The sequence below is a fragment of the Mustelus asterias genome, unplaced genomic scaffold (genome assembly GCF_964213995.1).
Source record: "Mustelus asterias unplaced genomic scaffold, sMusAst1.hap1.1 HAP1_SCAFFOLD_76, whole genome shotgun sequence".
In the NCBI taxonomy this organism is placed as follows: domain Eukaryota; kingdom Metazoa; phylum Chordata; class Chondrichthyes; order Carcharhiniformes; family Triakidae; genus Mustelus; species Mustelus asterias.
The window spans coordinates 1,115,359-1,128,114 of record NW_027590135.1 but is presented as its reverse complement, the minus strand read 5'-3'; the positions used below and the strand labels follow the sequence as shown (position 1 = coordinate 1,128,114).

Below are 12,756 nucleotides of genomic sequence, written 5' to 3'. Positions count from 1 at the left end.
CAGAACCAGAAAGGGTGTAGGTACGCAGAGGGACCTGGGTGTGCAAGTCCACAGATCCTTGAAGGTGACGTCACAGGTGGAGAAGGTGGTGAAGAAGGCATATGGCATGCTTACCTTTATAGGACGGGGCATAGAGTATAAAAGTTGGGGTCTGATGTTGCAGATGTATAGAACGTTAGTTCAGCCGCATTTGGAATACTGCGTCCAGTTCTAGTCGCCACACTACCAGAAGGATGTGGAGGCTTTGGAGAGAGTACAGAGGAGGTTTACCAGGATGTTGCCTGGTATGGAGGGGCTTAGTTATGAGGAGAGATTGGGGAAACTGGGGTTGTTCTCCCTGGAAAGATGGAGGATGAGGGGAGACTTAATAGAGGTGTATAAAATTATGAAAGGCATAGATAGGGTGAACGGTGGGAAGCTTTTCCCCAGGTCGGTGGTGACGTTCACGAGGGGTCATAGGTTCAAGGTGAGGGGGGGGAGGTTTAACACAGATATCAGAAGGACATATTTTACACAGAGGGTGGTGGGGGCCTGGAATGCGCTGCCAGGCAAGGTGGTGGAGGCGGACACACTGGGAACATTTAAGACTTATCTAGACAGCCATATGAACGGAGTGGGAATGGAGGGATACAAAAGAATGGTCTAGTTTGGACCAGGGAGCGGCGCGGGCTTGGAGGGCCGAAGGGCCTGTTCCTGTGCTGTATTGTTCTTTGTTCTCACAACACCAGGTTAAAGTCCAACAGGTTTATTTGGTAGCAAATACCATAAGCTTTCGGAGCACAGCTCCTTCGTCAGATGGATTCAAATCCAAGCTTAAACTGAAGTCCCAGCTCTAAACAAAGGAAACTCAGAATGTATTACAGGTGAGTTGGCTAAAATAGATTGGGGAACTCGATGAAGGGGCACGAAGGTGGATAGGCAGTGTCTGATATTTAAGGAAGAAATGCTTGCATTGTAACAGTTGTACATTTCCTTCAGTCGCAAAAACATAACAGGAAAAATGACCCAATCATGGCTAATAAAATTAGGTATTATTAGATCTGATGATGATTTTTATAAAGTTGAAAGAAAAAGATGCAACCCCAAGGATTGGGAACAGTTTTTATTTCAGGAAAGGAGGACAAAGAGATTGATTAGAGGGATAAAATGCTGTACGAGAGTGAACTTGCAAGTCGCTTACAATTGGACTATTAAAGCTTATGTTAGTATATGAAAAAAAATAACAAAGACAAATTTAGGTGCTTTGCATTCGGATATGGGCAAATTTATAACGGAGAACAAGGTAATGGCAGCACAATTAAATAAGTGTTTTCATGCTGTCTTCATGGAGGAACACACAAATAACTTCCCAGCAATGCTCAGGAACCATGGTCTAGAAATTGGGGGGAATTAATATACTGAAATATATAGTGCTGGGGAAATTAATGGGACTGAGGGCTGAAAAATCTCCAAGGCCCAATAACTTACATCACAGGATACGAAAGGAAGTGGCAATGGGAATAATGGATCCAACATTCTCTACATTCTTTAACAGTCTAAGCAGTTTGGAGAGTGGAAAATGTAACCCCTGAGCACAGTTTCACAGCAGAGAGCACAGTTCCACAGCAGAGATCACAGTTTGACAGCAGAGAGCAAAGTTCCACAGCAGAGAGTACTTTTCCACAACAGGGAAATGAGTTCCACAGCAGAGAGCACAGTTCCACAGCAGGGAGCACAGTTCCACAGCAGAGTTCACAGTTCCACAGCAGAGCACAGTTCCACAGCAGAGTTCACAGTTCCACAGCAGAGCACAGTTCCACAGCAGAACACAGTTCCACAGCAGAGATCACAGTTCCACAGCAGGGATCGCAGTTCCACAGCACTGAGAACTTTTCCACAACAGGGAAAAGAGTTCCACAGCAGAGATCACAGTTCCACAGCAGAGAGCAGATTTCCACAGCAGGGAGCACAGTTCCACAGCAGAGTTCACAGTTCCACAGCAGAGCACAGTTCCACAGCAGAGATCACAGTTCCACAGCAGAGATCACAGTTCCACAGCAGAGATCACAGTTCCACAGCGGAGAGCACAGTTCCACAGCAGGGATCGCAGTTCCACAGCACTGAGAACTTTTCCACAACAGGGAAAAGAGTTCCACAGCAGAGATCACAGTTCCACAGCAGAAAGTACAGTTCCACAGCAGGGATCACAGTTCCGCAGCAGAGATCACAGTTCCGCAGCAGAGATCACAGTTCCACAGCAGAGGATCTATTTAGAAACAAGGAAGCAGAATTAAACAAGAAGAAGAAGGTTAGGAACAGGAGACATCTTGGGATTTACATTAATGATCAGTCAGTCCATTCTCCTTTGACTGTGTGTGATCTTGTGTATCAAAGAACAAAGAACAGTACAGCACAGGAAACAGGCCCTTCGGCCCTCCAGGCCTGTGCTGCTCCTTGGTCCAACTAGACCAATCGTTTATATCCCTCCATTCCCAGGCTGCTCATGTGACTATCCAGGTAAGTCTTAAACGATGTCAGCGTGCCTGCCTCCACCACCCTACTTGGCAGCGCATTCCAGGCCCCCACCACCCTCTGTGTAAAAAACATCCCTCTAATATCTGAGTTATACTTCATCCCTCTCACCTTGAGCCCGTGACCCCTCGTGAACGTCATTTCTGATCTGGGAAAAAGCTTCCCACCGTTCACCCTATCTATCCCCTTCATAATCTTGTACACCTCTATTAGATCTCCCCTCATTCTCCGTCTTTCCAGGGAGAACAACCCCAGTTTACCCAATCTCTCCTCATAGCTAAGACCCTCCATACCAGGCTGGTAAACCTTCTCTGCACTCTCTCTAACGCCTCCACGTCCTTCTGGTAGTGCGGTGACCGGAACTGGACGCAGTACTCCAAATGTGGCCTGACCAGCGTTCTATACAGCTGCATCATCAGACTCCAGCTTTTATACTCTATACCCCATCCGGTAAAGGCAAGCATACCATATGCTTTCTTCACCACCTTCTCCACCTGTGTTGCCACCTTCAAGGATTAGTGGACTTGCACACCTAGGTCCCTCTGTGTTTCTATACTCCTGATGACTCTGCCATTTATTGTATAACTCCTCCCTACATTATTTCTTCCAAAATGCATCACTTCGCATTTATCCGGATTAAACTCCATCTGCCACCTCTCCGCCCAATTTTCCAGCCTATCTATATCCTGCTGTATTGCCCGACAATGCTCTTCGCTATCCGCAAGTTCAGCCATCTTCGTGTCATCCTGACTATCTGTCGCATCGTCTGTGTGTCTTTCTGTGTTTTCCATTCTTGGTGACAGTGGAATTGTGGCGCCAGGGGGAGCAACCGAGCGCATGCACTCCAATGATGAACACGGAAGTGAATACCCGTGACACATTATTAACAGCTCGCAGGCAATTTTAATTGTGTCGCAGAGTGGCGCAGCGGAAGCGTGATGGCCCATAACCCAGAGATCGATGGATTCTCTGCCATTACGTTTTGAGCAACAGCAAAAAAAAATCCTCAGCGGCTCCTTCAAAATGATTTGACATTCCCGCCCAGGATGCTGTAATTTTCTTCCGCTTCTCGCTACTCGTTAACATTTGAATGATCGCTGAAATGCCATTTACTCACACACGGACACAAGCTGTAAATGTAGCAAAGATACACAAGCCAAGGTTTGTCCCTTTCAGCCCGTTTCTCCCAAACAGCTGACACAGGCGTGATGATCCGAATGATCTTGAATTATTCACCATCACTCTATGATTGTCCGAATAGAAAAACCGCTATTTTCTTCAATGAAAACAATCTAGTGAAGTTTAGACATATTAGCTGCACTATTTCTGATCTACGGGGCACCCTGCAGTAAGCCACCATGCTTATATGGGCAGCAGCGTCCTCCCTGTGACATGTACTATTGAGAAGGACAAGAATATCAGCACAGCGCACACAGCATCACGTTAAAGACAGAGTTAATCATTATTTGGACAGAAATCACTATTTTTTTCTTAATTACTGGTTTAAAACATGAAATTCAGTTCCCAAAATCACCATAAACTGAGAAAGTGAAGTTTCCTTTCTTCAGGCTTGCATTAGATACACATTGTATGAAATACTTTTTTCAGTCTCTCTGATTGTTCCCTTGATTCGCCTCTTCACAGCTGGACGGATTTTAACGTGTTCAGTTTACAACACATTTCACCCTTCTCGGCCTAACTTAAGGTCAAAACTGTGACCTGCGTGTGTCCTTTCTCCTCGCACTGAATGTCTGCCTCTAACATATTGTGGTCACTCAGTGTTTGATGTTTATTTACTGTCAGATTATTAATTAATCCTGCTCCTGCCTCATTACTGAAATTAGTGGAACCTTTTGTCTTGTGCTTTCCAAAGCAAGGTGGAGGGCAGGAGTGATTAAGTAATAAAATAATTGGTGCTGCAAGGCTAAAGGGAGTGGGAAAGGAACAAGTAACAGCAAACAGAGATGTGTCTGAAGGAGGTGTGAATTGAAGAATGACGACCAACTGCCAGCTGAAAGCAAAATCAAGAGAAAATATAGATGAAAACCAAAAATCAAAATAAAATGGAATCAATTATGACGGTTACTATCATATTAGAAATACGGGCAGGAGTCAGGCCATTCAGCCCCTCAGTCCTGCACCATCATTCAAGAAGGGGAGGCGATGGTCTTGTGGTATCATCGCTAGACTATTAATCTGGAAACTCAGCTAATGTTCTGGGGACCCAGGTTCGAAACCCTCCACAACAGATGGTAGAATTTGATTTCAATCAAAAGTAATTTGAAAATAAGAATCTAGTGATGGCGATGGAACCATTGTTGGAAAAATCCATCTGGTTCACTAATGTGCTTTAGGGCAGGAAATCTGATGAAATTACCTTGTGTGGCCTACATGTGACTTCAGAGTGACAGCAATGTGGTTGACTCGATCCGTGGATGGGTAATAAATGCTGGCCAGTGATGCACACATCCTATGAATGGACCAAGGAAAAAGATCATAACTAAAATAATTGTGGCTGCAATTCGACTTTTCGAACTTTTGCAGCAACCATTCACTCCCTTGTATAATCTGTCTAATTCAGCCTAGAACATATTCAATGATCCAGTCTCAACTGTTGTCTGGGGAAGGGAATTCCACTGACTAACGATCCTCTGAGATCCTCTGAGATCCTGTCAAAACAGGATTTGACCGAGTTCAGCATCAAGGATCCTCAGCAAAAGCAAAGTCGATGGGAATCATGAAAACCTCTCCACTGGTTGGAACTTTATCCAGCATAAAGTAAGATGGTTGTGGTGGTCAGTCATTTCATCCTCAGGAGATCATTTCCCGAGTTTGTCAAGTTACTGTCCCAGACCCTTCCACCATAAGGTCAGAATTGGAGATGCTCGCTGATGACTGTGCAATGTTTAGCACCATTCAGGACTCTTCAGTTACCGAAGCAGCCCATTCCTAAATGCAGCAAGAACTGGACAGTATCCAAGCTTGGGCTGAGATGTGGCAAATAACAATCATACCACACATGTACCAGACCAAGACCATTTCCAGCAAGAGAGAATCTAACCATTGTCCCTTGACATTAAATGAAATCATATCAATATCTTTGTGATTACCTTCAACTGGACTAGCGATGTAATACAAGGGCTACAAGGCAGGTCAGAGACACAGAATTCCATGGTGAGTAACAAAGATCCTGACTGCCAAACACTGTTCACCATCTACCAGGCACAAATCAGGAGTATGATGGATTAATCTCCACTTGCCTGGGTTAATGCAGCACCAGCAACACTCAAGAGGTTTGACACCATCCCGGACAAAGCATCCCTCATGATTGACATCCCATCTGTAAACACACATGCCCTTGACCACTGACACACAGTGGCAGCAGTACTTACTACCTCCAAGATGAGCTACTGGAACTCACATTTGGGGTTCATTCAGCATCTGAGTATATCTGCTGCTGTTTCTAAAGGGTGCAAATCATGTGTATTGGTCAGACTGTCATAATGTGTGTGAGTGTAGGATCATTCTGAATCTGTCGCTGGTACTCAGTGTCTGGGATACTGCTATGTAAGTGTGATAATCAGATGTAACGTTCAGTCCCTGGTGCTGTCTGTGCAGCATGAGTCATTCATCTAACACTGAGCACATGTTTGAGAATTATCGTGTGTCTGTCAGACTCTATGACTCAGTGTGAGCATGGGATTCATCGTGTAATCTTCAATCTATTTATAAATTTGGATTCATTCCATATAAATTTCCAGCAAAGCAACAGGCCACTGATGTGGTAGGTTTGAAGCAAACAATGTGTGTGAATTTCGGCCCAACATTAAATCTGTGTCACACTGAACACAATTGTGAAAGATAATGTATCCTTCAATCTGATACTGGATTGCTATGCAAGCTTCACTCAGGTTGTTCACACTGATTTGATCTGTGACACTCAGTCTGATTCTGAGTAAGAATTTTGACATGAATGTAAAAGGAAACTCAGTCTGGAACTCGTATAGTATCGTCCATCTGGCTCAGTGTGAGTGGAGAGTTAGGATTAGTTAATAAGCTATAGTTCTTTCATAGTAATCAAATTGATATTGTAACTTTAAGTTTCATAATCTGGGTGAGTTTTCAACTGGAATCTGAATTTGTATCTCAGGTTATACGAGCTCTCAGAATATCTCAATCTGAGAATGTATTTGAGATGAGGCTTTGTATCGAATGTATTTGTGAGGATACAAACTATGGGCCACTTTTAAACCCCTGATGTGGGTGGTATTTAACTCGAATCTCAGTGTACATTGTTAAGGTACATTGTGTAACTTTTAACCGAAAACCATTTGTCAGTTTGATCAGATATTGAATTTGGAGCTGTGGCTGCTCTATTGTGGGATTGACACAGTGATGATCCAATATTAGGTGAGAATTTGGACTGGGATTTATGGATTCCCCTATCAATGGCACTGAGTTTGTTTTGATGTATTGGTATACAGTGAAAGGTATTGCTTCTTGTGTAAAACGGACGATTCATACCGTTCATAGAGTAGAGGGGAGAAGGAAAGGAGAGGGTGCAGACTGTCGTGTTAAAAATGCATTTACCAGGAGTGGGGTTCGAACCCACGCAGACATATGTCCATTGGATCTTAAGTCCAACGCCTTAACCACTCGGCCATCCTGGTACGAGAATTGGCCATCAAATAGGCACAACATCTGTCTCTCCTGCAGTTTGGGTCTGTGGAATTGATCAGCTGTCTGTGTCTCTGAGCTGTCAGTGACAATGTACGGACTGTGTGTGAGAAGGAGTTGGCGACAATTTCCCTGTAACTTGTGTGGAGGAAATATCACGTTTGTTTTGGATCTGTCAAATATTTATCTGTGGAAACAAAGTACATTCAATATCTCAAATCCAGATTCCGTCAGTTTAATCTCTATTAATAATCATTGTGAGCGGTTTGTGAGGCTGCAGCCAGACTCCAGCTCTGATTGGTCACTCACATTTCAATCACATTCTTAACCAATCGGAGAACCAGGGAGAAGAAATGGGAGGTTTTGATTGGTTCACATTTTCAAACTGGAAAAACCCGCCAATTTCAGTGCAGGAAAAATACAAAATAACGGAACGCCTGAATGTTCAGGAAACTATTTCAATCTCACACTTTATAATCTGTTTATTGTATTTTCCCTCAGAATCCTGGCGCTATTTTAGGAACCGTTTGAATTTCTCAATCTCTTATCTGTAACCCGCGGTAATCAGACCCCGTTCAGCAATTTAAAACGGAGCAAATCTCAGCTCAGTGGAAAAGCAGAAACAAAGAGATTACCAACCAACTCCTTCACACAGGCTTCACAGGGACAGAGGGAAACGGCTGATTTCTGATCCTCTCCCCTGAAAGCGGCCGGGAATGTTACAATGGGAAGTGCGGAGAGAATCCCCGGCCCGATCCCGCCGGTGGAACAGGCAGCTTTGTCACCGGAGAAAAAGGAGGGCCGGGGGGAGGCAGATCTTAAAGCGCTGCAATGGACTCAGGTCCCGTGTGTGCAGAAATCTCAGTGATTCCGTCCTCTGGGAAAACTGCGGAATAAACAGATCAGCCCGAGAAGAACCTCTTCATTCCCGCCTTTACTCTGTTCCGGGAGCGGCTCCCAGATCACCCGAGAAAAAAATAACAATTTAATTCAGAGTCGTGAAAGTCTGAATATAGTTATAATTAAATTTAAATAATTACCTCCTGATATTTTTTCTGCCCATTGTCCGTGGCGATCCCCAGACTGGGGTTTATAATCCGCTCTCAGTTCAGTTTGATTGTCCCTTCAATGAGAAAGTGTGTGTGAGGGGCGGGTATGAAGTCCCATTCACAACATTCAGCACCGGGACAAATCTCTATCCTCCAGAAAGACATTTCTCATTCACTCAATAAGGGAAAAGATGGCGCAGCTTTTTCACAGAGATTGTGGGTGGCTCTTAAAAGAGCCGTTGTGTTTGGGATGTTTTTCAGTCCATGGGGAGTTTTACTTGGAGCTGGTGTACTTGGTCACCGCCTTTGTCCCTTCCGACACGGCGTGCTTGGCCAGTTCCCCGGGCAGCAGCAGGCGCACGGCGGTCTGGATCTCCCGGGAGCTGATGGTGCTGCGCTTGTTGTAATGGGCCAGGCGGGAAGCCTCACGCGCGATGCGCTCGAAAATATCGTTCACGAACGAGTTCATGATGCTCATGGCCTTGGAGGAGATGCCGGTGTCGGGGTGAACCTGCTTCATCACTTTGTAGATGTAGATGGAGTAACTCTCCTTCCTCGACCTTCGCCGCTTCTTGCCGCCCTTTGTTCCCGGTTTCTTAATCACTTTCTTCGCCCCCTTCTTGGGAGCTGGTTTCGATGTTGTTTTCTTCTCATCAGCCATCTCCAATTTCACACAGAAATAAAGCAAACCCCTTCCGAGCGCTGATTAAATAGACAGTCCCACAGAACTATGCTAATGAGGAATTGGGAAAGCAATGATTGTGATTGGACATTTTGAAAGTTATTACAGTCACTTATCCGGGATTCAGTTGAGTGGATATGAAAACAGACCAATCAGATTGAGGTGTTTCCGCCAATCACAAGCCCCCTGACCACAATCAGGAAATACATTTCACAAAGAATGTCCAGCGCCCGTTTGTCAGTGTGTAAAGATCCACCGGGAAATGTCGCCTGGCTGTCGGTGTGAGGGACCCTTCTCCACAGAGGGACTGTGCGGGAGTGTGGGATTCCTTCCGGAACTGTGAATCTCTGGTAATGTGTGTGAGTGTGGGATTTACTCACTCTCTGATACAGTGCGTGTGTGTGGGATTTACTCACTCTCTGATACAGTGTGTGAGTGTGGGATTTACTCACTCTCTGATACAGTGCGTGTGTGTGGGATTTACTCACCCTCTGATACAGTGTGTGTGTGTGGGATTTACTCACTCTCTGATACAGTGTGTGAGTGTGGGATTTACTCACTCTGATACAGTGCGTGTGTGTGGGATTTACTCACCCTCTGATACAGTGTGTGTGTGTGGGATTTACTCACTCTCTGATACAGTGTGTGAGTGTGGGATTTACTCACTCTCTGATACAGTGTGTGTGTGTGGGATTTACTCACTCTCTGATACAGTGTGTGAGTGTGGGATTTACTCACTCTCTGATACAGTGTGTGAGTGTGGGCTTTACTCACTCTCTGATACAGTGTGAGTGTGGGATTTACTCACTCTCTGATACAGTGTGTGAGTGTGGGATTTACTCACTCTCTGATACAGTGTGTGAGTGTGGGATTTACTCACTCTCTGATTCAGTGTGTGTGGGCGGGATTTACTCACTGATACAGTGTGAGAGTGTGGGATTTACTCACTCTCTGATACAGTGTGAGAGTGTGGGATTTACTCACTCTCTGATACAGTGGGTGAGTGTGGGATTTACTCACTCTCTGATTCAGTGTGTGTGGGCGGGATTTACTCACTCTGATACAGTGTGTGTGTGGGATTTACTCACCCTCTGATACAGTGTGTGTGTGTGGGATTTACTCACTGATACAGTGTGAGAGTGTGGGATTTACTCACTCTCTGATTCAGTGTGTGTGGGCGGGATTTACTCACTCTGATACAGTGTGTGTGTGTGGGATTTACTCACCCTCTGATACAGTGTGTGTGTGTGGGATTTACTCACTGATACAGTGTGAGAGTGTGGGATTTACTCACCCTCTGATACAGTGTGTGTGTGTGGGATTTACTCACTCTCTGATACAGTGTGTGAGTGTGGGATTTACTCACTCTCTGATACAGTGCGTGTGTGTGGGATTTACTCACTCTCTGATACAGTGTGTGAGTGTGGGATTTACTCACTCTCTGATACAGTGTGAGTGTGGGATTTACTCACTCTCTGATACAGTGTGTGAGTGTGGGATTTACTCACTCTCTGATACAGTGGGTGAGTGTGGGATTTACTCACTCTCTGATTCAGTGTGTGTGTGTGGGATTTACTCACTCTCTGATTCAGTGTGTGTGGGCGGGATTTACTCACTGATACAGTGTGAGAGTGTGGGATTTACTCACTCTCTGATACAGTGTGAGAGTGTGGGATTTACTCACTCTCTGATACAGTGGGTGAGTGTGGGATTTACTCACTCTCTGATTCAGTGTGTGTGGGCGGGATTTACTCACTGATACAGTGTGAGAGTGTGGGATTTACTCACTCTCTGATACAGTGTGTGAGTGTGGGATTTACTCACTCTCTGACACAGTTTGTGAGTGTGAGATTTACTCACTCTCTGATGCAGTGTGTGTGTGGGATTTACTCACTCTGATGCAGTGTGTGAGTGTGGGATTTACTCACTCTCTGATACAGTGTGTGAGTCTGGGATTTACTCACTCTCTGATACTGTGTGAGTGTGGGATTTACTCACTCTCTGATACAGTGTTTGTGTGTGGGATTTACTCACTCTCTGATACAGTGTGTGTGTGTGGGATTTACTCACTCTCTGATACTGTGTGTGTGGGATTTATTCACTCTCTGATATCGTGTGTGAGTGTGTGTGGGATTTACTCACCCTCTGACACAGTGTGTGAGTGTGGGATTTACTCACCCTCTGACACAGTGTGTGAGTGTGGGATTTACTCACTCTCTGATACAGTGTGAGAGTGTGGGATTTACTCACTCTCTGATACAGTTTGTGAGTGTGAGATTTACTGACTCTCTGATGCAGTGTGTGTGTGGGATTTACTCACTCTGATGCAGTGTGTGAGTGTGGGATTTACTCACTCTCTGATACAGTGTGTGAGTGTGGGATTTACTCACTCTCTGATACTGTGTGAGTGTGGGATTTACTCACTCTCTGATACAGTGTTTGTGTGTGGGATTTACTCACTCTCTGATACAGTGTGTGTGTGGGATTTACTCACTCTCTGATACAGTGTGTGTGTGTGGGATTTATTCACTCTCTGATACCGTGTGTGAGTGTGGGATTTACTCACTCTGATACAGTGTGTGAGACCATAAGTTATCGGAGCAGAATTAGGCCACTCATAGAATCATAGAAACCCTACAGTGCAGAAGGAGGCCATTCGGCCCATCGAGTCTGCACCGACCACAATCCCACCCAGGCCCTACCCCCACATATTTACCCGCTAATCCCTCTAACCTACGCATCTCAGGGGCAATTTTAACCTGGCCAATCAACCTAACCTGCACATCTTTGGACTGTGGGAGGAAACCGGAGCACCCGGAGGAAACCCACGCAAACACGAGGAGAATGTGCAAACTCCACACAGACAGTGACCCAAGCCGGGAATCGAACCCAGGTCCCTGGAGCTGTGAAGCAGCAGTGCTAACCACTGTGCTACCGTGCCGCCCCATCGAGTCTTATCCGCCAATCATGACTGATATTTTTCTCTTCCCCGTTCTCCTGCCTTTTCCCCATAATCCCTGGTCCCCTTATTAATCAAGTCTATTTATCTCTGTCTTAAAAACACTCAATGACTTGGCCTCCACAGCCTTCTGCGACAAAGAGTTCCACAGATTCACCAGTCCCTGGCTGAAGAAATTACTCCACATCTCTGTTTTAAAGGATCGTCCCTTTAGCCTGAGGTTGTGCCCTCTGGTTCTAGTTTTTCCTGATGTTGCAAACAAGCTCTCCATGTCCACTCTATCCAGGCCTCACAGTATCCTATAAGTTTCAATAAGGTCCCCCCTCATCCTTGTGAACTTCAATGAGTACAGACCCAGAGTCCTCAACCGTTCCTCATATGACAAGCTTTTCATTCCAGGGATCATTCTTGTGAACCTCCTCTGGGCCCTTTCCAAGGCCAGCACATCCTTCCCTAGATACGGGACCCAAAGCTGCTCACAGTACTGCAAATGGGGTGTGACTGGAGCTTTGTACAGCCTCAGAAGTATATCACTGCTCTTGTATTGTATCCCTCTTGACAGAAATGCTAACGTTGCATTTGCCTTCCGAACTGCCAACTGACCCTGCCGGTTAACCTTAAGAGAATCTTGAACAAGGACTCCCAAGTCCCTTTGCGCTTCTGATTTCCTCAGCATTTCCCCATTTAGAAAATAGTCTATGCCTCCATTCCTCCCTCCAAAGTGCATAACCTCACACTTTTCCACATTGTATTCCATCTGCCACTTTTTTGCCCACTCTCCTATCCTGTCCAAGTCCTTCTGCAGCCCCCCCTGCTTCCTCAGTACTACCTGTTCCTCTCCATATATTTGTATCATCTGCAAACTTAGCAACAGAGCT

General features: G+C 45.3%; 1 protein-coding gene and 1 non-coding gene across 2 annotated transcripts; both read right to left on the bottom strand.

Moving 5' to 3' along the window:
* Window positions 1–871: 871 nt before the first annotated feature.
* LOC144483607 (histone H2B type 1-L-like) lies at window positions 872–8,912 on the bottom strand. Its single transcript, XM_078202238.1, has 2 exons — window positions 8,229–8,912; window positions 872–2,245 (listed from the first exon to the last, which is right to left on the bottom strand). Exon 1 carries the CDS (start codon window positions 8,896–8,898, stop codon window positions 8,512–8,514), a length of 387 nt encoding a protein of 128 aa, XP_078058364.1. The 5' UTR covers window positions 8,899–8,912; the 3' UTR covers window positions 872–2,245; window positions 8,229–8,511.
* On the bottom strand, window positions 7,099–7,181 carry trnal-uaa (transfer RNA leucine (anticodon UAA)). The gene has a single exon. It is a non-coding gene; the product is annotated as a tRNA-Leu (tRNA).
* Window positions 8,913–12,756: the final 3,844 nt, after the last annotated feature.

What these genes read in the sequence shown, in the direction of transcription:
- LOC144483607 (XM_078202238.1), bottom strand. Translation starts at nt 8,898, where the DNA reads ATGGCTGATGAGAAGAAAACAACATCGAAACCAGCTCCCAAGAAGGGG.